This window comes from Catharus ustulatus, chromosome 3 (genome assembly GCF_009819885.2).
Source record: "Catharus ustulatus isolate bCatUst1 chromosome 3, bCatUst1.pri.v2, whole genome shotgun sequence".
NCBI classification, from domain to species: Eukaryota; Metazoa; Chordata; class Aves; order Passeriformes; family Turdidae; genus Catharus; species Catharus ustulatus.
Genome location: NC_046223.1, coordinates 43,795,064 through 43,821,805, shown reverse-complemented (window position 1 = coordinate 43,821,805; position 26,742 = coordinate 43,795,064). Strand labels below are relative to the sequence as shown.

Here is a 26,742-nt window from a genome sequence, read left to right as displayed (position 1 = left end):
CTTGCCTGGCTACACCCTCCTTTCATGTGGTTGTACAGAGCAGTGAGATCCCTCCTGAGTTTCCCCTTCTCCAGGCTAAACACTCCCAGCTCCCTCACCTGCTCCTCATAAGACTTGTTCTCCAGACCCTTCACCAGTAGTCAGCCGAACAAGGCCATGGAACCGGGAGTCGGCGACAAGGACGCACACATTTGTGCGTGCAGAACTCCTTCGGTGTGTGGCCCATCAGAATCCTTCCTCGGTGTTTGCCCAGGATGCGTCCTGCTCCAGGTCCTCTCCACTAGCTTTGCACATCCCTCCTTGTGCACACCTCTGTGCCCAGGCCCCTGTCCCATGGCCACGGGCATCTCTTGACGCTGCTGTCCTTCCTGCATGATGTCCAGCGGGGACAACACCTGCCCGCCGAGGCAGCCGTGCCGCAGTCGGGCCAGGCTGCTCTCTGTCCCAGCCGGGAGAGCCTCAGCCCGCCGTGGGCTCTGGCTCGCTGCAAGGCTCGGCTCAATGGCCTGGCTCTGCATTCCTGCGCTCCGTGCCGGGCCGTGCAGGGCGGGGAGCGGTGCCGGAGCCATGCACGCCTTCCCTCCCTGTTTGCTTTCAGGGTGTTTGGCATTGTCAGAGCAGCCGGACCAGTCTCAGCAGCAGCTCAAGGAGGTGACACGGAGGAGGGCTGGAGGATATCGCCGGCTCCCCCATCGCACGGTCCTTTCCACCCCCTTTTCCTTCACAAGGTACCTGAGGTATTCTTGCTCCCCTCTCTTTTCCCACCTGTGCTGCCCCTCACTCTGCCCCCATCACCAGCCAAGCCTTGTCCCGGCAGGCAGACATGCCCTACCTGTACCAGGACTCGAAGCCGCGGCCGGCGGCGCATCCCGGGGCTGCCCGTGGCACCCACAGCTCGGGAAAGGGCTACGAGCAGCTGAAACAGGAGTGCCTGCAAAGGGGTGTCCTCTTCGAGGACCCCGACTTCCCCGCCTGCAAATCCTCTCTCTTCTTCAGTGAAAACCCACCCATTCCCTTCGTCTGGAAGAGGCCTGGGGTGAGTATGCCCTCGTGTTCCTGCCCGAGTCAGGCAGCCGTGCTCCGGGGTCCAGCTGTGCTCCGGGGTTCAGCTGTAACCCGGGGTTCGACTGTAATCCGGGGTTCGGCAGTAATCCGCAGTTCGGCTGTGATCCGGGGTTGCACCCAAGTACGAGGAGTCCTCAGGGAGGTTGGAGACGAAGTGTGGCAGGAAACCCTTCCCACCTCGGGAGCAGAGGCTCAGGGTTGGGATGCCACCTGCAAAGAGCTCAAGCTGCAGAAGGAAAGGGCTGGAAGGCTTCACCCCGTGTTTCGGGTGTAGTGCTTTGTACAGACACACTGATGATGTACATGTGTATTTGACTGATGATGTACATGTGTATTTGTGTGCATGCATAAAGAACTCATAACCAGCTTCTCTCTTAGAGTATTGACAGACCAAAGATCAAAATAAGAGACCATGCAGGGAATTAATAGTAAAATACATTATGATAATGTTCTAGCTGTCTAAAATTAAGTGTTGTTAATGTAGGAAATTCATAATTAAGATAAACTTCAACAATTCAAACCTTTTAACTTTTAAAGTACAAGAGTTTTACACTTACTTGCTCACTTCCATCGGGGAACACTGAGAGATTACAAATGCATGCCGTGGTTACTGAGCCATTCAGCAGTAGCCAAGGGCTCAGTGAGTATCTCCTAATGCATCTTGCATAACAGTCATTAATAACACAGTGGGAGCCTGAAGCTGCACCAGTCACATGCTCTCAGATCACAAACCCAGCATCACTCCAGGTTCCTTCTCCCCACTTCACTCTGTAACTAATAACCACAGAAAGAATGTGGCAACATTTCATTTCTTTGCTAACGACTGGTGTTTATTCTGTTTTTTTTTTTTCATAGTCTAAAAGCTTCTTCCTTTATAAAAAACTTTTCATTGTTGACAGTGATACCAAGGGAGAGAAAGAACAAAGTAAGCTTAAAGAAGGGTTTAAATTATCTTAATTCACAGTGATAAGCATTCAGTGCCTCAGCATCTGTTAGTTACCATAGTGCTGACACAGAGCAGAATTAAAGCTGTTACTCCTGGACCAGTTTCAGTTATGAAAAAAATTGGAGATCCCTACATATGCTAAGTGCAGCCCCCGTAAGCACTGCTGCCTATCTGTGCTCCAGTAAAACAGGTGGCCTGTGGGACTGCCCTTCTAGCACAGCAGTGGGATGTGAGGCTGAAATGTTTCAGGTGTGGTGACTCTAGAGCGCTGTGAGGCATCAAAAATGCACGTGGCTGTGACACTAAATCGTAAAGAATGCTTTTCCTTTGCCCAGCTCTTAGGTGCTACTTTGGCTTTGTACAGCTTCAGAATAGTTAAAATTTGGTTGAGAGCTTGTGTGGCCTTGTGTATAGTACACAGGGGCAGGGGAGAATGGTCTGTTATCTTCAGGATCTTTGTGTGCTGAACTGGAAACATTTCCAGGATGAGTAAGTTACCTCAAATGGCATCTGCCTTTACACTCCAATTCCCCACACACACTTGTGTGAGCTGTACAGCAAGAAATAAAACTCAGGGGAGGCTGAGAGGATGTGTAAGGACAGGGTATTAGTTATGCTCTGCTCTGGCTCCTCAGCATTTAAGCTAAATCAGTTTCATTCTATTATCCATCAGGAGCAGCAGCAAAACAGAGGTGCTGTAACAATTTCGATTTAACACATTTTGCTTTGCAAAGGGAACATGGGCCTGGGGCATGTGCCAGGTGAGTTGCCATAGCTGGAAAGGGTGAGCACAAAAACATGGCCTCTGTGTAGGGTATCTGTGTTCAAACTTCTTTTCTTGGTGAATGGCTTTTTCTGCCTCTCCCACCAGCATTTTACAGTAGCTTGGATGAAGTGTAGCACAGTACATGCAGGTAATTGCAGGGACAAATAATCTAAATCTTCTGATTTACAATCTGTTAGTGTTTAATCTTTAGTAATGAGAGTAGACAAGGCTCTCTCATTACTTTGACATGCATATATGCATGTTGGTAGCACCATGAGCAAGACCTTCAGCTAGTACTAATCTGTAAATCTCCCACTGCAATCAGTGACCTTTCCTTTCCTTTCCTTTCCTTTCCTTTCCTTTCCTTTCCTTTCCTTTCCTTTCCTTTCCTTTCCTTTCCTTTCCTTTCCTTTCCTTTCCTTTCCTTTCCTTTCCTTTCCTTTCCTTTCCTTTCCTTTCCTTTCCTTTCCTTTCCTTTCCTTTCCTTTCCTTTCCTTTCCTTTCCTTTCCTTTCCTTTCCTTTCCTTTCCTTTCCTTTCCTTTCCTTTCCTTTCCTTTCCTTTCCTTTCCTTTCCTTTCCTTTCCTTTCCTTTCCTTTCCTTTCCGTTGTTGGGATTAATTCAACATCCCAGTGTCTGGGAAAGTTAGACATATAAATTGAAGCATGAAAAAAAAAGCAACCCAAGAAAGTAAAGACAAACAGGTTTTACCAATGAGTAAAGTCAGATGAGTCTATGGTCTACAGGAGGAAGTAAAGAAATATTCTTAGTATGAACAGCCATGGACAACCAGTATGACAGGTTGGGACCAGGCAGAGAAATGTAATCACAGAAACCACTTAGACAATCTGAAAGTCCTCATACATTATTATATCATCTGAAAGTCTTTTGAAAATTAAAATTATTTTTGCAACACTCACTCAAAAACTGTAGTGTGTTTTCTTTTGTGCAGCAGAAAATGTGGCACAAGTCCAGTCAACATTCTTTGAATTCCTATTTATTGATTTTTTAAAAAATTATTTTTGATTGCTTTAGACATAGTAGGTTGAAAACATTTTTCCGTATGTGAGTTACAGAGCTGTGTAATAAACAATGAGTCATGAATCAAACCCACGTCAGGGGAAAGGATTTTTATCTTGTCCCTTGCTAACACACAAGGGCTTCTTGGTAACAGCTAAATGCATTAGCTGCGATGAGAATTGCATCTCCTGAGAGCTAAATGGTGCTAAAATTAAGTGTGTTGTTGAAGATCAGCTACTTTATCAGCCATTGCTGATAAAGGCAGTGAGTGTGGTTTTATTGTCCATGCCCAGTCCCAACAAGACTGAGTGTATTTAACAAGCAGGCGGGCCAGGTAAGGAGGAGCTGCTGTTTCATTTCCCGTTGCTCCGCACTCTGGGGATGTGATGTTCTGTGCTACCTCCTCCCCAGCAAAGGCAAACAAAAAACATGCAAACCAGCTTCCTGCTGGATATTGCTGCTGGTTATTGCTCTGCAGCAGCAGTGCTGGCTCACTGAGGGGAGTGCCCTGGCTCCAGCAGCAGCCAGCAGCAGGTGCTTCAGCAATAAGTGCAGGAAGGTGAACAAAACTATCAATATCCTGCCCTATGGTCTGAGAAAATGCAGTGATATGAACACAAAGCAACTAAATTTAATCTAGGCAAATGCAGGGGTTAAATAACTGAATGTGCTCTTCTATTTCCCCCGCCTTCCCCATTAATTTGTTTCATTTGCCACTTAGGCAGAAGGATCTGCTTCATGCCACAGGGCCTGCAATAATGTGTCAAGGCGGACTGATTAAACACAAGCATGTTCCTCCAGTAATATATTAGACAGTCTCCTCCCCTCTTTTCCATTCAGTCAATCAATTACATTCAATATGCAGTTCATGGGAAAATGGAGAAAGAAACATTCCTGCCACATTTATTGGTTTATCACTGTAATTTTTCTATCCAGCCATGGTACTAGTAATCGAACTAAACCAATCTAATGGATGCCTGAGAACTGCTGTAATGTCACCACGAGTACCATTCCCTCTGACCACCCAGGGTGCATAGTGTTTAGCTCCTTCTAAAAATTAACAGGACTGAAGTGCCTTTATTGTTTGCTTTTTTGAGGAGGAAATTGTCTCATGGTTGTCAGACACTGTATGTTCCAGGTATTACATGCAAGTAAGTTAAAGGTTCACAAGTTCAGTTAAAAGGAAATAACCAGTTTTAATTTTTTCAGCCATGGGAGGAAAACAAGCAAACAAAAAGCCCTGCTAACCAGGGCTGCAGCCTTACATCAATCTTCTGGATGTGTTTGTGCTATCATATTTTGACAATTGCTTCCAGATGAATAAAGAATGCCAGCCTTTCATTAGCAGCCAACTAGTTATGAAAAAAATTAGGATAGTTGCTTCTTTAATTGCTCTACACTGTAATTAATTAGCAAGGATTCCCCATCCTGTTTTCTGTGGTGGCAACACTGCTGCAGGATAATACAGCTTGTGTGGCACACAGGGTTTGTTTGCTCCAAGTCTGCTTCAGAGTGATGGTGATATTGTCCTGGCACCTTTTAAGTAATTTCTCTGTCTCACTGTTGCAGGACATTGTCAAAGACCCGAAGTTTATCCTTGGAGGAGCCACCAGAACTGACATTTGTCAAGGGGATCTTGGTGAGTGATTCCCCCTGGATGGGTGTGTTCATGTCTACACCCCGTGAAGAGCAGCAGCAGTGCCCTCACATAGGAGGGAATGTTGTCCCTCCCAAACTGGTGGGAGCAGTGGAGATGGAGGTCCTGCCCAGGCTCACCTGGCCCAGAGCTACCTCTTGGATATCTCCCTCCCATCCATGCCAGGGACCATCTGGATGCAGTGGGATTCAGGATCAGGGAAGGATCTTCACTCAAGGGTCCTGTGAGCCCAAGGGACTCTTTTGTCCACCAGTACCTCCAGACTTAAGCAGTCTGCCCTGGCCAGGCAGGGACACCCTCTCTGGGGACACACAGGCTGTCTTTTGGATTTCAGGGGAAGTGACAGCTAACTGTCATATCTCCTCTGGCCCCTTTTTCTCCCCTTTTCTCAACCCACAGGTGACTGCTGGCTACTAGCAGCCATAGCTTCTCTCACACTGAATGAAAAAACACTAGCAAGAGTGGTGCCAATGGACCAAAATTTTGGGCCAGATTATGCTGGAATATTTCACTTCCAGGTAAAGTGAACATCTGTCACAGAATGAACACATCTCTGTCATTACATTTAATGGTTTATTTTGCAGTGAGGTTGCCAGGTACTGCAGAGGAGACACTGAAAAAACTAGGATTGCTGAGCTTACACTATTGTTCATGTTTTGGCAAACAAACTAGAGGCTATGTCAGCCTCATACAGGCAGAAACACAACCATTCCTGTGTTGTGAACAGATACATGGTGTTAGAAATCATTTCACATTTTCCTGGGCACACACACCTCACTTAGGATATAAGTCCTTAAAGGAGTTGAACTGGGATCTGAAACGTGTGTCCTAAAGGAGTCTTGAATTATGTGGTGTACACTTGTGTAGCTACATTACTGACATTATCCAGACAAGGAGCTACAGCTCTACAGATTCAGTCTTGGTGTTTCCTTAAGACAGATCACCCTTCCTACAGAGCAGCCTTGCATGGCAGAGTGGGAAGAGATGATTTACATGTCTTTTAATCAAGCCTATGGTTGTTACTAACTTAAAATTAGAAATGCTGGGACACCAGAATCCTGCTTTCAGGAAATGCTGTGCTGTCAGCAAACTCATGCACCATCCTTTCAATTCTAACCAGTTTTGGCAGCACAATGAGTGGCTGGATGTCGTGATTGATGACCGATTACCCACCTTCAAGGGCCGGCTGGTTTTCCTGCACTCAGCTGAACTCAATGAATTTTGGAGTGCCTTACTAGAGAAGGCCTATGCCAAGTAAGTCCCACTGCACATGCATAATTTGCTACTTGTGCATACATTATTCACAGTTTGTTCGTATGGTATTCACAATTATAGTGAGCAACTTCTAGCATTTGCTGCTGCCCTTGCCAGCCTGACAACTGCCACTAAAGAAAGAACAGCCCCAGCCTTTAAAGATATGGATGAATTAAAAATGCAACTAAAAAGGGAAGCAGAATGACCCTGATGCTACTGCTTGGGTACACTCTGGGGTACTTATTTTGACTTCAGTGCTGTTGCTGCAGTTCCACACATGCGAGAAAGCTCTCAAACATGGATATCTTGAAAGCAATTCTCACAGTCAGCATCTGTTTTCCAGGTTGAATGGCAGCTACGAGTCTCTGAAGGGTGGCAGTACAATAGAGGCCATGGAGGACTTCACTGGGGGTATAGGAGAAATGTATGATGTTAAGGTGGCTCCTGACAATTTCTATGAAATCCTAGAAAAAGCCCTGAAAAGATGCTCAATGGTGGGCTGCTCCATTGATGTAAGTAAGAAAGGGGGTCTCAATTTCTTGGTGCCCTCAGCTTTGGGTTCAATGTTTTCTGGTTTGAGTTTCTCTTTTTCTCCTGATGAAGTTTGCTGCTTGAAAAGACTGGTTAAATTTTTATTGAACTGGGCAGTGTGATACTCATCTGGCTGATGGGACCCTTCACCACCATCATTGTCCATCAAAATCTTTTTACTAGAAATGAGACTGTGTGCACACCTGATCTCAGTCTGAGAGTTAAGACTGAGATCCTGGAAATGTAGACTGTGCTGAAACAAAATCACAGGGGCAGAGGAATTCCATCCTGGAACAACCTCATTTTTGCTCTGAGTGAACAATGCTTAAAACCCCCCATATTTTTTCCCAGAAGTGGACCATTGCACCATGGCTGAGCAGAAAGACAAGTTCCTGTTTGTAGTATGGGTTAACCACCAGTTAGCCTGGTGCTTGGAAGGAGCCAGGTGGCACCACTTGTGATCTCACTCTGAAAAGAGAGGTCCATTCACACTTTTTCCCCTGTTGCAGACCAGCAGTGCGGCCGAGTCAGAAGCCCGAACCCCGTTTGGCCTCGTGAAAGGCCATGCGTACTCTGTGACTGGCATTGAGGAGGTATGTCCTGCAGCAAGGGGCAAGGAGACATCTAAGGGAAGGATAAGGGACTGGATAAGGGACTGCCTCCTCAGCCTCAGGTGATGGGGGAAATTATCCTGGGGAAGTTGTCCAAATTCCCCTCCCACATCTCCTGTGGCACTCTTTTGCCCAGCCATTAACAGCAGCCTCTGCACACTGGAGAAGCCTTGCTCCCTAGATCCTGGCACTTGATGTTTTCTCTATTTCCTTCTTCCCCAGGTGAGCTACAGGGGCCGGCAAGTGCAGCTGATAAGGATAAGGAACCCATGGGGACAGGTGGAGTGGAACGGCCCTTGGAGTGACAAGTGGGTGCACTGTCCCTTACACACTGGTCTCACAGAGGCCAAATCCCAGCTTCTGCTCCTCAACTGGTTTTCTGCAGCCCCAGCTGCTCCATGGGAAATTAAACCAAGAGTTTGCACATGCCCAACAGTATTACTGCCCTACAGCTTATTCAAAGCAGCACAATGCAGGACACTGTCGAGGTTGATTAGAACCCAAAACCTAGCATTAGCAGAAATCATGCTTTATATAAATGAGTTAATTTTAATACACTCTCAGTTGTAAAAATTATTCATTTGCAGTGATATTTTTGGTCAAATATTTACAAGCTTGTTGCTGTAGTATTTGCAGCACAATGTCCATACTATGTCCTACTACAGATAAGCTAAAAATGACAGTATATTACACCCTCTGAATAGCTTGCATCCCTCTATGCTTATTGATTGAGCCTTCTGAACATATCAGACGTAATACCATAATAATAATATATGGCCATTAAATGAGACCCTCTCCATGCAAAAGCTGTGGAAAGACCGCAACCTACAACAGGATTGGCCTGAAAACCAGTCAGGATTTACTACTAATACTAAACAAAGTGCAGACAATAGAAAATGAAAAAATACACGGTGAAAAATCAACACTACATTCCTCTCCAACACACAATTTCAGTGTATTTTTGCACATATGCATTGTTTCATTTTTGTTTCATTTTTTCTAGTGTTTTTTTTTTATTCACACGGATGTAGAAGAGAGGAACCATAACCTGCCTGGCCCTTTAATATTGCTGAGACATGTAATCTTGTAGTACTGTTTTAAATTTCTTTGTCCTTATCATGGTCAGAAGTAAATTAAATGTGTCCACATCAGCTCAGATCCTTTATCTTGAAGAAAAACATGGATAGTTGACATGTATAATGAGTTTTTAAATCTGAAAAAGGTGGAGAGGTTATGATCAGAACAGGCATCCAGCAGTTTATGCTGTTCATAAAAAAGGCTGTCTCTGCAAAGCAGAGCTCTGACTCTGCACTTGGAAAGCTTTCTGGAACTCAGGATGCACAGGGACTAGCAGGTCAATACAGGAGCCTGTATTAACATTTTGTAGTGGTTGCTGGAATTAAAAACCACAACACAAGGTGCCTACTACTCCGTAAATTTATTATGTCAAGTTGGAAATAGAGTAGTGCACGTCTAGGTTTCCTGAAAAGCTTTATCAGGTTTTTGTTTGGTTTTGATATACCACAGCTGGAGTTGAAGGAGTGAGTGAAAAGGAGGCAAAGACTTAACCTGGGGCCCCAGTTACTCCACCAAATCTCTCTGTGTAGGCTGATGGAAGGAACCTATTCAGTTCCCATTGACTCAATTTTGAAAAAACATCTGGCCCTAAATTAGCAACAGGAGTGAAAAAGAAGATGGTGCCACAGATGGAATACAGATTTAAGGAGAGTGTTTACTTGCCAACATCCTGAGGTTTACCAATAGCCATATTATCTCCAACCCAAACACCTGAGAGCAGTCTCAATAACTCGCATTGAGACCACTCTGGATCAGCTTTGGGATCTTTGGCCTGGTGCTGCTTTTGGCTGCATTTATTGGGTCTCTGTGACCATGAGTGCTAGAGGGATCAGGAAACCTCTTAAATGCAACTGTGTTTGTGCAAGCTGCACAAATAAAACACATGTGAGAGAAGAACAGCCTGTTATTATGTCCAACCAGTCATTCTGAGCCAGGGAACATTGATTGCCACATTCCTGTAGTACAGCTGGGTTCTGTTTTCCTGTAGCTCTGCAGAGTGGCGCTCCATCAGCCCGTCGGAGCAGAGACACCTGTCGCAGGCAGCACGGGAGGATGGAGAGTTCTGGTAAGCCACAGCTTCCTAAACTGTGTGACTCTAATCAGAAGTCAAGGTGCAAGTGGCCAAAACAAGCAACAAGGAAGAAGTCTTTGCATGATGAAATTCTCAGTTTCTGCCTAAGAGAGGGCAGGTAGAATGCTCCCTTTGTTTTCTGGGTTTCATGTGTGCCTATATCTGTTTTAACAACAAAAGCCCTCAAAAATTAGTTTAGTTAATGGCACTGGTATTTCAAATACTGTGTGTGTCCCATGAATACAACACCCTTTAAATCCTTCCCATGAACAAAGGCAGGATATTCAGAAGGGAGCATTGTATGGCACTTCATCAGCTATTAAATGCCTTCAAGATTAATTCTGCACATGCGCTGGAAGAGAATGAGTCCTGAGAAGCAATATTACTCTATGCATAAAGAGCATCGAGATACACGTGAAATTGTGGAAAATTTGAAATGAAATGAAATGAAATGAAATGATGAAATCAGAAGAAAAAGAGAAACCAACATGGTGGAAATTGCTTTAGAAGTGTGAAGTGTTCTTCATGCCAAATTCATGATCTCAGACAGAGCAGATGGCTCACTCACACAGGATCCCCCCCTATATCAACCGTGCTGTGATAATGTGTTGGGTCACATTTTCTGGGGCCAGATGCTCAATTCTTTTACAAAGAGGTAAATCTTAGAGAAGTATGCGATGGAGCTATTCCAGATTTTGCCTGCAAGTTAAACCAAAGTTCAACTTCAGGCCTGAGAAATTATTTGAGATAGACAACGCAGCATGTTAAAGCAACAAAATGATTTATCCCAAATTTTGATAACTGGAGGGAAGTAGGTCTGGTGGCTGTTCCATTACTGTATTTTTTAAGCAAGATATTTTGAGTTATTTTGCTATTGACATAGCAAATGCATTAGGACATTTGCAGTTTCTTCAAAAAGCTTTTGTGTTTGTTTGGATTTTAGGTTTGGTGAGTTTTTTTCTGTTTTTGACCTGGCTACAGCTGTAGCTTATGTGGTGACTCTAAAGGAGACAGAAAGTTTACACAGAGCCCAAGTAACTCCAGCAAGTATCTCAGTGCAGGGCAGAACTTAAAGCCTGACCATGTGATGGAGGTGAAAGTGTGCAAGTAGGCATCAACTGAATAGTGTAATTAATGGAAAAAAAACCCCTTTTTAGATCTTATTGTTCTTTGGACTTGTGAGAACTGAAGAAAATCTTCATGGTGACATGCTGAGGACATTTTGACCTCATTAACCTCCAAAGACATTTTAGCTACATATTAGCAGTTCAGATTGGTCTTGTCCAGGTGCTTCTAATAGGTGCGAAGGGGCATCTTGTGGCTGGCTAAGAAATCAGCTTCTCACTCATCCTAGTCCCTTCCCTGCTAAGGTCAGGAGATCAGAGCCTTCTTTTCCTTTCTTAAATACAAACCCAGAACAGCTCTAGGGAAATCAGAACAGGTGTTTTACCTCCTAGAAGTCAAATCTAATCTATAAAGAGCAACCCCTTCCTCTGCTTTGCAGCACATTTTCCAAAGAGTCCAAAATTGCACAGTGTGGCCGGGATACCAAGCCATTTTGAGACAGATTTTGCTATGCTGCCCTTGCTTTAATGTCCTGAGCATCAGAGTGAGAATTAGCAGTTCCTAGGGCTAACAGTATCTGGGAATATCTGACAAGAAAGGGCAGAACTCAGCAAAGCAAACCCTGCTGTTTCTTTCCACACCGAAGCCAACTTGTAAAATGGCCCATAGCAGGTGTAAATTAATGCCACCCCAGACATCTATTTGTTATGAGGAAGGAAAATGGAACTGGCTGTGTTGGATGAGGCACACTGGGGGCTAGCTGGGTCTATCTGCCACTGCCACAAATAAACTTGCATCTTGGAGGGCTTTTGCTCTCCTGCTGCTCCATTTGGTTGTTCAGCATCTGCCACAGGAGGAAAAGGATAGTTATAAAAGCATGTGTTAGGGAGGAGAGCCATTTCTGTGTGTTATTTCTATGGTCCAGAGAGAGAGAGAGAGAGAATCTACCAGATAGCAATTCAGAGCAGAGAACATATCTAGGTGCCAAATTGCCTTCACAAAGGCCTAATACATCCTTCTTTAACACAGGGAAGTTCAGCCTACCAAGGCTATCCTCAGGCTTAGAGTGTGCCTCCTGTCCCTGTGGTGCACACCATTCAAGCTGCTGTCTCTTAGCTTCTGTGCACTGTTTCCTTTTGCTCAGGGCTGCACCCAATGCCCAGCAGTGCCTGGCTCTGTTTGTCCCTTGTCTTGGCTGTTTGCTCAGTCCTGAGCTGACTCTGTCCAATGAGACTATTGGTATTTTTTGCCTTTGTACTTGCTAGATAAAATCTCCTGGCATATCTGCTTCTCCATGTGCTGAGCAGACTAGTTTCAACCAGCCCAGCCTAGCATCTTACAGCTGCCCATATTGTGACATTTTCTCCCTCATTCCCATTGCCATGTACATGTCTCCACCTCGGGCATAAAATATATACATCTGTGGGGCACAGTTGCAGGCAACAGTGTCTACGGTATCTTCAAGGGCAAGTTGGAGATATTTCTCAAGTCCAAACACACTTTATCTCACATATTTTGTGTACACTTTTGCTAAAACAAGGTCCCAGGCACCCGTAAGGGAAGGAAAGGTGAGCAGCTTGAGCCTAGGAACCTTAACAGAAACCCAAATGTTACTTTAATTACAGTGCAGACAGGTAATCATACCTTGGCTTGACTAATCCATCACCATGTGTAACTGGTCATGCTATCATTGTGCCTGGCACTGAACACACAGATGATTTGTATGAAGACTTGGCTCCTGCACATGCCAGACTATCCTTTGGTTGGGTATTTGGCAATGCAGATGCAGCCATTAAGGCCAGGATGGTGTTGGTGAAATAACTCTTTCCACTGTAGGTTTCGTGCCAGTGTCACTTCTATTTCATCTTAGACTCAGTTGTAACTGAGTGAAAGGCAGACGTAAGAGATGTCAGAATGAGATGCTTGAGCTTTATATCAGTGGATGAAAGCTAGTTGTTCTGCTGTGTGCTGGCACATATCCATGGTCACCAAAACTACACCACATGAACTGCTTATCTGGCCCTGGGCTCTGGGGGATAAATACTTCTGCTGGGCATCCTTCACAAAAATGAATGGCCGCCTGTTCCTTACCATGCCTTTTGCTCAGGATGAAGTTTGAAGACTTCAAAGAGCATTTTGACAAAGTTGAGATCTGCAACCTGACTCCAGATGCCCTGGAAGACAGCAGTGCCCACAAATGGGAGGTGACCATCCACCAGGGAAGCTGGGTCCGGGGAGCCACTGCAGGAGGATGTAGAAATTTCCTAGGTAAGTACATATCAGTTTGAAAATGAGAAGCAGGCACTGAAATCTTTACTCACCCTGAGCTATATCTCTTCAGAGAGGAACTCTATAACCTACCTGTGGGTGCAGGATGGTTCAGCTGACAGGAACTAGCCAAAGGGGCAAATGAGGAAACTCAAACCATGAGTTTTAAGAGTGCTGTACTTTAAAGATAAGACTTTTCTGTGACTGGCTTTTTGGAATGAACAAACCAGCAATGAGCAAAGTGATAAATGTTCATTCACATGGTCCCACTTGAGACTTTGTGGTGAAAGAGTTTCCTTTTTTGCTCTCAGGTTCATTGGATCTGATTTACCTCTTAATGACATTTGCATGAGCAGGACTGAGTTTAAATAAGCCAGTTAAACTGCAGCAGCAAGTGTAAAATAAGACCAAAATCCCAGCTCAGCCAACATATTTATGTGTCCCTGAAGCTGTGTAATGGATATGAACTGTGTTAGTGCAGACTGGCACCAGCACTGTGGGATCATTGTAGCTATGTAATTTTAACAAAATTTCATCTGACAACTTCATTTGAAACATGGTAACTTAATAAGGCACCAGGCCTAAAATCTTTCCTACACCTAGTTCCATGAAGGACTTTGGGATTTGGCTTGTTTTTTGCAAAGCTTAGTGGAAAGAAGTATAACAATTAATGGAAAAACTAAGTTTGACTGAAACCTCAGCTTAATTGTCTTTTTTGGTTTGGTGGGGTATTTTTTAGTAGTAGTGGTGGTTTATTATTCTTAGTCAAGAAACTCTCTGGTGTTCTTTACATTGGCAGAGACTTTCTGGACAAATCCACAAATCAAGCTGCATTTGACAGAGAAGGACGATGGACAAGATGAGTGCACGTTCATAGCAGCACTGATGCAAAAGGATCGCCGTAAACTCAAGAAGCTTGGAGCTGAAATGCTGACCATTGGCTACTCTATTTATGAGGTACTCCTTTGCTGCCACAGCACAGGAGCTGCACTGTGGGTGTTTGAAACTTCTCTGGTTTTGTATCCCTGCCCCATTTTTAGGGCCCTTGCTCTTAAAATAACCTTCTCAGTTACATCAAGCCCCATGGAAGGTGGGGTCCTCTCAGAGCAGAATTTTGGAGTCCCCATGTGCTCCTGGGATGGACTCCTCAGCCCTGTGATTCTGTCACCCCCTGCCAGGCTCAGGGAGAGGGAGTATGCTTCTTCTGAGCATCCTGGGGCACATCACACACAGATGCCTGTCCCCGAATGAGGTTGAGGTTGGTCCATTTGTTGTCACTGCTCGGTGACACCCTATCTGGGATGGTGGCAGGGAATGTCCCAGAGTACTCTGAGACTGCCTTCTGGGTGGGAAAGGGCATTGGCAATGGGTCCTTGCCGTAAGGTGGGAGCTAAATTGCTGTAAGGACCTAGGAGAGGGAATGAGAGTCAGGATCCCAGCTTGGGGTGATGCCTGTGCCAGGCAGAATTTGGCTCTGTGATTAGGAAAGGGGTGAGTATGGCTTTCAGCACACCCTGACCAGTGCAGCACTGCCTTGTTTTCCCCTCCCAGAGCCCTGGCAGAGATGGACACTTGGGCAAAGACTTCTTCAGGTACCACCCCTCCAAGGCCAGGAGCAAAACCTACATCAATTTAAGGGAAGTATCCCACCGATTCAAGCTGCCACCAGGGGATTACATTCTTATTCCAACCACATTTGAGCCACACCAGGAGGCAGATTTCTGCCTGAGGATCTTCTCTGAGAAGAAGGCCATCACTGAGTAAGTCAACAGGAACCTTTGGGCCCTCCAGTGCTCATGGGGAAAGTGTGGCTGGCAGGCACCCAGCCCTACAGCGAGACCCAACATGGAAAGTTCTTAACCATTTGGGTTTTTTTTTTTTGTATTTGCCCATTTTTGCTAAACCTGAATTTTTCTGGAGAGGAGTTGAGAGGGTGGGGAAATAGGGCATGCCATGATGAATCTGCTGGAAGTTTGATAAGCAAGAGTTGCTTGCTGCCTGGCACTGTTTGGGTCTCTGTGAATACAGCAGTGTTTGCTTCCTGTTTGTTTCCTCCCAGAGTTTGTCCAAAAGACAATTTTATGTTAAATAAGCATTCCAAGGGAAAAATGTGTTCACAGTGAATAATGAATAAAGAATGAGATGAATTCTTTAGCAGATGACATGCACAGCTGTGTCCTCCCTTAGCCCTGCCTAATGTCTGTTATACCAAAATTTGAAGAGTGCGAAAGTCTGATTGTTTGACGAATTTTAGCTAAACATAACCTGTTAAGTTAAAAAAACCCTGTTTTATCATTCATCTGGGGAAAAGGTAATAAGCAAGCTTCCACCTCAAGCAGATGTTGAATAACTTCAGATACCAAATAAGGTTTTGTTTTCTCCAGGGATCTAGATGAAAACGTTGCCATTGATCTCCCTGAGGTAAGTCTAGAGAGTTAAAATAACAAGAGAGTAGCTCAGCAGAAGCCGTCACACATTGCTTTTCCTTCTTTGGCTAAACCACGTTCATTTCACAGAATGTTTCACAATCATCAGCTTTGTGTATGTCACTGAAATGCTAAGCTCTGCTGAATGTAGTAAAAATGTATGGTAAAAGTGTAACAATAATATGGTAAAATATGTAACAATTGAAATCATAATCGTTATGCTTTGCATGCTCTTGAAGGCAGTCAGTGCCAGCCAGCACCAGAGGTGGGTGTCAGCCACCACGTGTGCAGTGAAAGCACCACCCATTAGCACTGGGGAGGCACATGGCTGTTCACATCTTTTAAAATTTTATTTATTCTGAAAAATAAGAAGCAAAAGAGTAGGTCTCATAGACATACATTAATTTTGCATACAGGTATCTTTATTTTACTTCTCAGTATCTGCAGGACTTGAGAAGGAATGTGTACACATGCACCTGCCTACTGAAATGATTGAATTCTCTTTCCTTTTGAATGGCTTGGTCTGCCTGCTGAGCACTAGTTGCAGCTGGGTCTGAGTCAGCTCCTGTTTAAGTGTATCCCTGCAAAATAAACCATTAATTGTGGTGTGCCTTTCCATGGAAACAAGCTAAGCCAAGATCTAATTTGTCCCTCTTTAGTAAAACTCTTCTCCGGGGACCCAGCTAACAACGATATCTTCATTTCTGGGATCTCAGGGCCATCTTCTGTAGCAAAATAAATCTGTGCTGGGCAATACACTGAAGTGCAGCCACCTCTGGCTGGTGCTCTCAAGGAGGGCCAGAGCTCCCGGGATGATGCTACGGGAGAGAGCTCAACAGCACTGTGTTTGTTGGAGGCCCAGGGAAACAGAAAGGTGCAGGGTGGGATGAGAGGAGAAAGGTGTTTTCCAGGATGGGAATTCTTGGTTTTTACCTAGGCAGTGGCACACTGTGCACTTGCCCAGGTGGAGGAAATGAGAGGGTGAGACTCCTCCAGGGCAGAGAGGTGGCTGGGAGGCTTCAGATCTGGCAGAGTTCAGAAGCGTGTGTACCCTTATTTAAAGATGTACAGTGGTCTGGGGTGCACAGAGGGGCTATTTGCAGGAGAAACACAATGTTTTACAATTCTTATAAGGACTTGTGTGGTTGGTGTTGCAGCCCTTACACCCAACCCCAAGCCCACAAGAAACTGAAGAGGAGAAGCAGTTCCGAGCACTGTTTGAGCAGATTTCAGGAAAGGTGAGTGCAAAACACTTTGGGTCAGAGCAAGCTGTAAAAGGAAGGAAAACACTTTTGCCCCTATCCAGGGCCACATGAAACAAACCCGACATATTTTGGGAGTTTGCTTAGTTGTAGTGTGTTGTTTGGGCACCAGATGTCACCATGTCTTATGGCTCAGTGGATAAGGGTGCAGTCCCTGGTGAGCAAGCAGGAGGACCAAAGCTAGAACTCAAGCTCTGAAGGAGCCTTCCTGGTTTAATGTTCAGTTGAAGTTGATTATCTTTGCATCAACAGCTCCTGCTTGAGATCTCCTTCAGACAGACTTATGCACAGCAGTACTGCTGTATTTTCCCAGCCCTTAAATTTTTATCTTTTCCTGCGTTTTTAGGGTTCTCTTTTTCTGAGTTGCAGTAAAGTGCAGATGAGTGATGTTTGTGATTTCTGAGGTTTTTGATATATCTGATTACAGAAACATTCAAGTAACTGATGCTTCACTTTTCTTTTTTTTTTTTCCCTGCAGGACATGGAGATATCTGCAGAAGAACTTGAGTATGTGCTGAATGCTGTACTAAAGAAAAGTAAGTTCTGACAACTTCTAAGTTAGGGGTTGTATGGAGTGTTGTAAAATAAAAGCTGCCATTTAATTCATTTACATATGGAAAATTAAAGGCTGTCTTATGACCCCCACCTGGTGTCCTTGAGCCAGTGAGGGCAGAGCCAGGAAAGCATTTGGTCCATGATCTATCCATGAGCTTGCCCTGCCTCCAGCACAATCCATGCCAGCTCAATGAGGCCAAATCTCTATTGCACTGCCCCTCTGCTGTGGAGACTCTGGCACTAGCCTGGGACTTTTAAGAGCTGGATGTAGCTCCTGATCCTGCAACAGGCCCTTTGTATAGCAGAAAACCTGTCGCTTCCTGAACCTCATCTTCTGATTTATAAATCAAGGGCAGTATTTCCTGTCATGTCTCCAGTAAATGAATTTTCTGTCTGGACTGAGACTTCTCTGTAGTGAGAGCTACCTTCATCTTCCAGTTCACAGGCCTTCCCACAACGAGGCCTGAGAGTTATCTCATGTCATAAGTCCTATTTTCTCCTTTCTGTTTATAAAAGACAGCTTTGTCCATGATTTCTTTCATATTATTGTTCTTTTTCAGCAAAGAACATAAAATTCAAGAACTTAAGTCTCATTTCATGCCGAAATATCATTTCTCTTATGGATGTATCCTTTCAAATAAGTGCCTGTGAGGCTAAACGGAGAATGAATATAATTGTCTTCTACATTATATGTCATGCATGTCAGAAATGGGTTTGGTAATGTCACGGCAGATCACTACCCAAAGGAAAAATATACGACTGTTTTATCCAGATTTTTATTTTGGAAATTTAGGGTTAGGAGCTTCAGGACAAACTGTGCAGACTTAGAGGCAGATGCTTTAATGCTGACCACCTTTAGAAGTAAATCTCAAGCTACTTCTATAAAGAACTGTGCATTTTCCAGGCTGTGGTTTATTTGAAAGAGATGTAGAACTCTTACTTAACTCAGGAAAAGTCTATTGTCTGGGGAGCTGAATTAACCAGACAGAGTTGTACATGTAAATTATGGGTCAGAAATTAAGACTCAGCAGTGGTGAAAATTGCTGATATCAAAGTTCTTTTTTTGACAATCAGTTTAAAAACTGGAAAATCTGGTCTTTCAGCTAGTTCCCGGGACTCCAGGAAACAGACATGTGGGTGAGAGTTGTCTTTCCAAATTTAGGCATTTGTGGTGTAGGCGTCTACATCTAAGCCAGCTTTCTAGACCTCCTTTGTAGATAGCAAAAGGGGTGGTGTAATTAATTGTTCTGGTTGTACCTAACTGAGGGGTGCTAAATGATTGCTGAGACATCAGGTGAGGCCAATCACAGCCCAGGTGCTTCTCCACCAGATTTGTCCTTTGCAGAGTTCTGGTTCCTGCTGATTTGCTTAGCATGGCTTCTCCCCAGGTAGAGCTGCTTTTGCAGTATGCTTTCCCAAAAAAAACAGTCTCATTACACATGAAACAAAACTGTCCTACCATCTAAAGTTTAGTTTATGTCTTGCTTGTTCAGCTGAGATGTCTTTTGCATTTGTTGCTTCAGTCCATGACAGAGGTAACATCCATTCAAACACTTCTAAGAGGAAACCAACACAGAAAAAAATTTTATCCTGTTAAAGCCAGTTCATAATATTGAAATTCAATGCAGATTAGTCACCCTGCATATGCAATGAGAAACCAGGGACCAGACCTAAATTTCCTTGCTTAAAAACCAAGCCTCAGCAGGGAGCTGGTCCATGTTCACATCTCATCCTTACATGGTATTGGCACAGAGCCAGGGCCTGCGCTTGACCCTGGAGCATGACAGCAGTTCTAGGTTTACTATTTAGGATACAACTGAATAGTTTCCATGATTTGCAATGCTTCCAAGCAAATCTCTGCATAGTTTTGAATAAATGGGGAGACATCTCTTCCTCTGCTTTGAGAGCACAAGGAATGCAGACACAATCATCCCACTCTATGGGATGTGCTATTTGGAGCACAATGGAGGAGCAAAACCATAAAAATGCAAACCCAAGTCAATGCTGGCACAGTCTCCTCTGTGTCACATGCTACTGAATTCCCTGGCAATGGTCACCAGGCTGTGGTGAGGAGCAGGAACAAAGTTCTACATGACTCTGGGAAGGAGAACCTGGCTGGGAAAAAAAAAACCCTTTGCAGAAGTGAGAATGTCCTTGGGGTCTATGGGTGTCCTCAATAATGTCACCAGCATAGGTGCTCAAATAACATCAGGTGTTAGCTAGACCCTGCTTGGTATGTTTTGACCTTTGTGGATGCTTGCTGAGCTAGCGCCCATCTGGGCAAGGGCTTTGTTCTGGCAAGATGGAAAAAGGAAGGGGAATGGGACCATGCTTTATTCAGCATTGCAGAGTAGGTGCCTCATCCTGGAAGTGAACTGTGCTTGGGAGGCATCAGTAACTCACTGGAATAACTCACTTCAGGCAGATCTAATAATTTCCTCTCAGAACTGTTATACAGGCATTTATTTCAGACCATAAGGACTGGATTTTGCCAGTCTCACCCCACTACTCACATTAATTTTTGGTTGAGCCATTACAACAGAGTTTTGTCTCCAGACAAAAATACTGACAGCACATTGGTTGACTAACTCCTTAGGGTACAGCAGCAATTTGTTTTAATCAGGTAATTTAATTCTCTGAATCATTTATATCCCATTTACATCCAAAACTGTTCTTGCCTTAGAATAATCTTTCTTCCTCATATAGTGCCTGAATTGCTCAGCTGTGTTTTTATATCACATAATGTTCCTCCAGTATCACAACCACAGGCATGACTGTAACTGCTGGAGCTCTACCTTCTGAGAAATCCCAATGCCAGTTTCAGCAGCACCATAGGCTTTCCAGTCAACTTAATGTTTTCTGCTAAAAGGAACTACTCTGATAAGCTCCGACTGAACTTGGGCTTTCATATAACAAGTCCTTTTTCCTTAGTTCATATTACCAGACCAGTGGAAATGGGAAACTGGAATTCAGTGAGTTCAAAATTTTCTGGGAAAAAATGAAGAAATGGATAGTAGGTGACATTATCCACTGTAATTTTTGCTCCATTTCATTAGCTACTTCCTGAACAGTTTATTAGGTATATGCAGACAAAAATGGAGACAGGAGTGTATTCAAGCCATAAATTTTAACAAAAAACAAATGTTTTAAAAGCATGGGATTTGTTTTGGATAGTCAAAGACATTCTTAGCTTTCCATGATGATAAACCATAATGGTTTTCTGGAAATAACGGAGATTTTTGTAAACTAATCAACTATGTTTGGGGTAAAGAATGCAATGGACACTAATAAGCAAGCCAGTCAAAAGGAAACTTAAGGAGTTTCCATAACTGCTGTTGCACAGAAGAAGAAAGTGATGATTCATGACTAGTGGCAAACAATCATTTCCTAAGTCACTGCATTTCCATTACTGATCTCTCAGGAGTCAACTGTACTGAAGTCTGGGAAAGTGCTGATTCTAATTTTAAACACTTTTCCCTGCCACTGTATACAACAGTAAGAATAAGCAGGCTTGCAGAATCAATCACAGAATGAATATTCAAGTAAAACATATTATAATTGTTTCCTTATGGCCATTAATAGGTTTTTCTGAATTCGTGCTTCACCAAAGAATTCAAAATATGCAGTTCTTGGCTTCTTGTCTAGCCCATCAGAAACAACCAATACTTTCTGGGTACTAATGCTACATCTCTTTTAACAAAGGACACTGTGTTTTAGCAAGGGGCTTGAGAAATCCTTGTATCCTGGAGGGAGATCTGCACATATATTTGCTGGAAAATTTTAAACTGAATGCGACGACAGCTCCAAATAACAATATTCCAAAGGAGAGTCACATTTGTCATCTCAATAAATTGATGGAATTAATGGAATTTAGCTGCAGATTGAAAATTGCTTAATATGTAGGCCAAAATTCAAACTGTTTGATCAGTTTTCTTGGTTGTACCATGAATGTGGCTGTTCAGATCTTTTCTGCTTAGAAGCAAATGAATAAGTGGCAAATATTAACATCATGTTAAACAGTTTGTCTCTAGTGTTCAGAACTATGGAGAAAAACATAAAAGGAGATTAAGAGAATGTGCCAGTTAAGAGTTAAGAGAAAGAGAACAAGACATCTTTCCAGTTAAAATCACTTCTTAAAAAATCACAGCATTTTTAATGAAGAGTGACTCATTATTTTTTAATGCTTGGATTTGGCAGTGACTTGTTTAAGACACAACAACCTGTTCATATGACAAAGAGAACTGGGACCAAGAAAGTCTTGTCCGCTTTCTTAAATGCTTATACTATGCAGTTGGAGATAAACACCTTGCCTTTCTATGCCATATCTGTGCTCCCTTTCACATGCTAGTACTGAGCTTGCTGTGTGCTCCTTTCATAACAGAGTATCTTTCTTCAATTTGACTCTGATAAATCTGGCTCCATGTCTTCTTATGAGCTTCGTGGTGCTCTTAAAGCTGCAGGTAAGACAAGCACTGCATTTTATCCAGTAGATCTGTTGGGCTGGTCAGCGTGGGTGAGGACGATCACACAGGCCAGGTGCTCCTGAACAGGGAGCAGATCTCAACTCCAGAGAGAACCTGGGCACATTGAGCAGGGCAATTTTGCCCCAGGTCCCCCCAGTCCTGAAGGGCGGAGCAGAGCTATCTATCTATCTATCTATCTATCTATCTATCTATCTATCTATCTATCTATCTATCTATCTATCTATCTATCTATCTACTTATCTATCTTACTGAGCTCTGTTAAACTCAGCAGGGCTGCACATGTGCAGGGTTAGATCCCAAAACAGACCACTTCAGAGTCCATCTACATCCAAGGGTTGAAGGAACAGTGAGTAATCTCCTATGAAGAGCAATCATTGCATTAGTATTTAATCACAAATTATTTTTATTAAAGCAGATAATTTCACAGAAATCCCTCCAAATTCAAGAAGACAGAATAGTCTCTCACATATCACAATGTGCATGGACCAGAAACTGCAGTGCTTGAAAAATCTCTTGTTCAGAGTTGGTTATTCATTGCAAACTTAAGGAACTTTGTGGTTAGATCTCTTTCTGGATGGATATGTGCCACCAAGCATCCTCCCATTAAGTGGTTTTCAAGATTAGTTAGTAGAAATCTGTAGATTCCCCCTGACGTGTGATGTGCTCACTTTTTCTTTGTGCGTGTCTTTGGGAAGGATACCAGCTCAACAATTACCTGCTGCAATTGATTGTCCTCCGGTATTCTGATGAGCAGTTCCAGATTGATTTTGACGATTTTCTGAACTGCCTAATACGCTTGGAGAATGCGAGTCGTGAGTATCTATCTCCTTCCTCTAGAACTGCATCCCCTTTGAAAAAGAAATTGTTCTGCTGTGGAATGTGTAGTACAATATCTGAGATGGAGTACAAGACTAACAGAAAGGAGCATTTGCATTTGGGATGGCTTTTCTCCTGCAACATGAAAAATGTTCTGCTGCTAATGGAAAGTTTCCCCATGTGAATAGAGCTTGCTGCATAAATTCTGCAGCAATGTTGAAGGCATGTGAAGAATGCTGGTAAAGTCCATGTTGTAACCCTTCTTGTGGCTCACCCAGGAGCTTAATTTGGGATCACACAAGTTCAATGTTCAAATATTACTTGTGCCTTATGGAAGGAGAAAATTAGCATGGCCTGGGCAGGTATCTCCTGTGCCTTTTATATAACATGTTCCCTTCTGGCTTCAGATGTGGTTCCCTGTACATCAAGGCACTCAAGTTCTTAGTTCACTTCTGGCACAGGGTCACTCTCATTATAAAACAGCAGTAATAGTAGTGATAGGTTAAAAGGCTAGATAAATGGCTGGATAAAGTGATCATTAGTGTGGCTCCAAATTCAAATAAAACCCAATTCACTCTATGAGAAAAAAAATCAACCTCACTGATTTTTTTGTTTTGTTCTTCTCTTTCTTTCTTGACTGTAGCAATGGAATTATTAAATTTCTGAGAGATAGAAGTTAAATAAGATATATAAAGAAATGCAAATTGCTTGGCTTGATTTCAGAGTATCCTCCAAATCTGACTGTTTAGCACATTCAGGGCACCTCTGCCAGACAAGTCCTGAAGTGAGCCTTGCATAAAGGCCTTAAGTCAGCAAGACATTTCCTCTTGCAAGGACTTGGCTTTGTCAGTGGAGCTACCACCACCAAGCAATCCTAAGCAATCTGCCTTTGGGCCAGGCCTTCCCTCTCCTTGGCATGGCCACTCGTCGTTGTGGGATGGAGAGCTCGTGTATGAATATGAATGAGGTGTATTTATAGCACTGGTGTCCTGCTTTTCATTTCAGGAGTATTCCAAGCACTGAGTGCGAAAAACAAGGAGTTCATTAACCTGAATATAGCTGAGGTATGAGCACAGATTCATAAACACTGACAAAATGAAGGGCTTTCTCCAGAGCTCTGTGCTCTTCTAAGAGCTGGAGTATTTCTGCATGACACTTCAGGTGTCCATGAGAGTGCAGGGGTGGGTATCTGCCATAGGTTTCACCATTGCTGGAATTTTACAGCCTACCAATTAATTAAATCTCCTCTACACTATGTCCGTCCTTCCTTCCTTGGCCTGTGTCATATTGACAACTTCCCATGCCCCTTTCTAGTTTCTCTGCTTTTTTGCCTTTCTTGGGTGCCAGGTTTCAGTGGAGGAAAGAGGAAGGAGTAGATGGGGATGGGGGGGGGTCTTTCCCTCCCCCTGAATCCCACAGGAATTCAGATCAGCCTTGCCTGTACATGTCTGTCTTTTGCTTCTCACACTGTTCAGCACAGGCTTCTTATTTTCTTGTGCTCTCCTTGTCTCCCTGTTGCTGTGAGCTGTCTCTCATTTCACACTAAGCTGAAGCTTCCTGGGGTGAGGCACAATGAATTCCTAGGGAAAAGAAATGTGGGAACCCACAGTAGATGGCTGGGATGACTGTTTCCAGCATCTAGTGCTTGAAGAGCTTTGCCTTATTCCTTCCTGCTGGCTGAGGTTTCTCCTTAATGACAGGATGTAAAAAAGCCAAGAGAGCAAAGGTCCTTTTCCCTGCATGGGGTCAACTCAGAGCAAAGCACTGCTTTGGAATGGCTCTCATCTGGGGAAAGATGTGGGGAGGGAGAAGGGCCTGAAATACTTTATTGTAAAGTTGATCTTTTTCTGATACTAGTTTATCAACCTGGCAATGAACATCTGAAGAAGTCTGATTTGGATGCCAGGAGTTTCTTGCGACTTTGCTGCCAAGACTTTTTCCTCAAGAGCTGAGGTCCCCTTCACATGCAAACTTCACCAGGAGATTTCCTGCAGAGAAACATGCATGCTGCCCCCTCTTTCTATTCTCCAGCCTTGTGGACGAGTTCAAGTGTCAGATCATGTGTGTTTGGTAGAGCCTGATACTGGATTTGGCACTGAGCATTTGGATGGGGCACACATGCCTCCCAAGCAGGCTGAAACTGTTGTCCCCAAGTGACCACAGGTTGTTATGAAATAGGATTGTGTTTAGTTTCAGCATAGCATGGACTACATTGATTAAAAGTCTTTATTGCTGCTTGGCTACTGATTGCTGTAAGGTGCTTTTGAAAATACAAGGTTGCATAAAACTTGTTCAGTTTGGTATTTATTTCCAGGCATAATGTGTGGCTACATGACAAGTACCCTGTCACAACCACATGAATTGCAGTCTAGTGAACTATGGACAAAGAAAGACTAGGGGCTGTATGGATGAAAATTCACTTCTTAGTAGCTGAGGTCCCAGGTCCAGGGTTCCATAGAAAGATGCTTAAGCTAAGGTTTGACATTCATCACAGATAAACTTTAGGGAAAAATTATTGCATCTCACCTTTTCTTAGTCCTTCCCCTGCCACCAATAAAGTCCCTCTGCTTCACATTTTGCTGTGTAGCCAGAGAGTGTCCCACAGGCCCATCTCTGTAGAGTTGCACACACTTTGTCATCGTCTTCAGAGAAACACGTGGCCTCTGAGACAGTGAGTACTTGCATGGGTCCATTTCCCTCCAGGCAGTCCAAGATTGTGTCCCACACCAATCATGCTCCAGAAGAACAACTGTAACAGTTTTAGATTAACTAAAAGTACCCATTGGTGAGGTCCTGATCTCTACAGACGCTATTTTGCATCTGTGACTTATTGTTCATGTGATGTGGGTAGCCAGTGCTGACTTAAAAAATAACAGTAATAGCAGCCAGGGACTTAAGAGGTCTTCATAGGATTTGTTTCCATGATAATCTTCATAACTTATGTCTATTTTATAATGAATCAACTGTCTGGCTTTGTTTTCTGAAACCTTTCTTGCAGCGTAACAGATGGCCCTAGGGCTAGCCTTGCATTCCCTGCTGTCCTGGCTCACTGAGTCAGACAGGGTTTTGTTTTCTCTAGATTTAGACCTAATGAACAATTCAGGAAAGAAAATCAAGCTGAAGTAAAGGTGAAGCTCAAACAGTGAAAAAACCATACAGATCATGGTGTTGAAAATACCAACTTTCCTTTTTTCTAGCAGTTATAATCTTGTAACTATGCAGAAAATACTCGAGCTAGCTGGAAGCTGAGGAAAAGCTGATGGTTGCAATATTTGATTAAATGAGGTACTCAGCCCCATGAGGTGTATTGATTTTCAGATGTGCTGATTGTTTGCCCTTTTACAGCACCAGAGACAGATGTCTGAATTTGTGAATTAAAATCTAGACTGTCCTATAAGCATCCAGCCACACACTTTATAAAGCCCCAAATCACAGATCCTTAACTGGTTCACTGAACAAGCTTAGATGTGGGTACAAATTTGTTGTAATATAGCATTGTTCACATGCTATGCAGAAGAAAAGAGACATCTCAATACCTGGCATTACCAGTGTAGCTTTCTGCTCCTCTCCACAGAGCTGGTGTTATCATGAGAAATCAGGATTCCTGTACAAAAATTATGAATAAAGGTGGGAGCAATGAGGTGCAGGCAGAAATCTCCTTGGCTTTAGAAACAAAGGCCATGCATTTAAGAAAAACACATCCTGAGGAGTTTTCTGCCCACTTGGAACAGTTGCCTGCTGACTGTACCACAAGGAACTTGGGAGATAACATATGAATTATTTAGGAATCAGCCTCTTTCTTGGGCAGCCAGTTCTCTACAGAGAGCCCAGTCCCAGTCCTACCTTGGGGCTTACAGAACACCCACAG

At 43.6% G+C, this 26,742-nt stretch overlaps 1 protein-coding gene across 3 annotated transcripts; it reads left to right on the top strand.

The window, feature by feature from the left end:
• Positions 1–823: 823 nt before the first annotated feature.
• Positions 824–24,758, top strand: CAPN9 (calpain 9). 3 transcript variants are annotated; one of them, XM_033055440.1, is made up of 20 exons: positions 824–1,036; positions 5,366–5,435; positions 5,853–5,971; positions 6,574–6,707; positions 7,051–7,219; positions 7,748–7,831; positions 8,072–8,157; positions 9,915–9,992; positions 13,171–13,331; positions 14,131–14,288; positions 14,883–15,091; positions 15,716–15,752; positions 16,915–16,995; positions 17,498–17,555; positions 18,135–18,199; positions 20,519–20,587; positions 21,956–22,034; positions 22,754–22,870; positions 23,880–23,938; positions 24,732–24,758. In XM_033055440.1, exons 1-20 carry the CDS (start codon positions 824–826, stop codon positions 24,756–24,758), a joined length of 2,073 nt encoding a protein of 690 aa, XP_032911331.1. The 3 variants fall into 3 exon arrangements, with proteins under 3 accessions (XP_032911331.1, XP_032911332.1, XP_032911333.1); XM_033055441.1 differs by lacking the exon at positions 9,915–9,992; XM_033055442.1 differs by lacking the exons at positions 5,366–5,435; positions 5,853–5,971.
• The last annotated feature ends 1,984 nt before the right edge of the window (positions 24,759–26,742 follow it).

Coding starts and splice junctions, on each gene's coding strand:
- CAPN9 (XM_033055440.1), top strand. CDS start 824: ATGCCCTACCTGTACCAGGACTCGAAGCCGCGGCCGGCGGCGCATCCC. Junction 14,289..14,882: donor TTGGCTACTCTATTTATGAG/GTACTCCTTTGC, acceptor TTCCCCTCCCAG/AGCCCTGGCAGAGATGGACA. Junction 20,588..21,955: donor AAAAAATGAAGAAATGGATA/GTAGGTGACATT, acceptor CTTTCATAACAG/AGTATCTTTCTTCAATTTGA.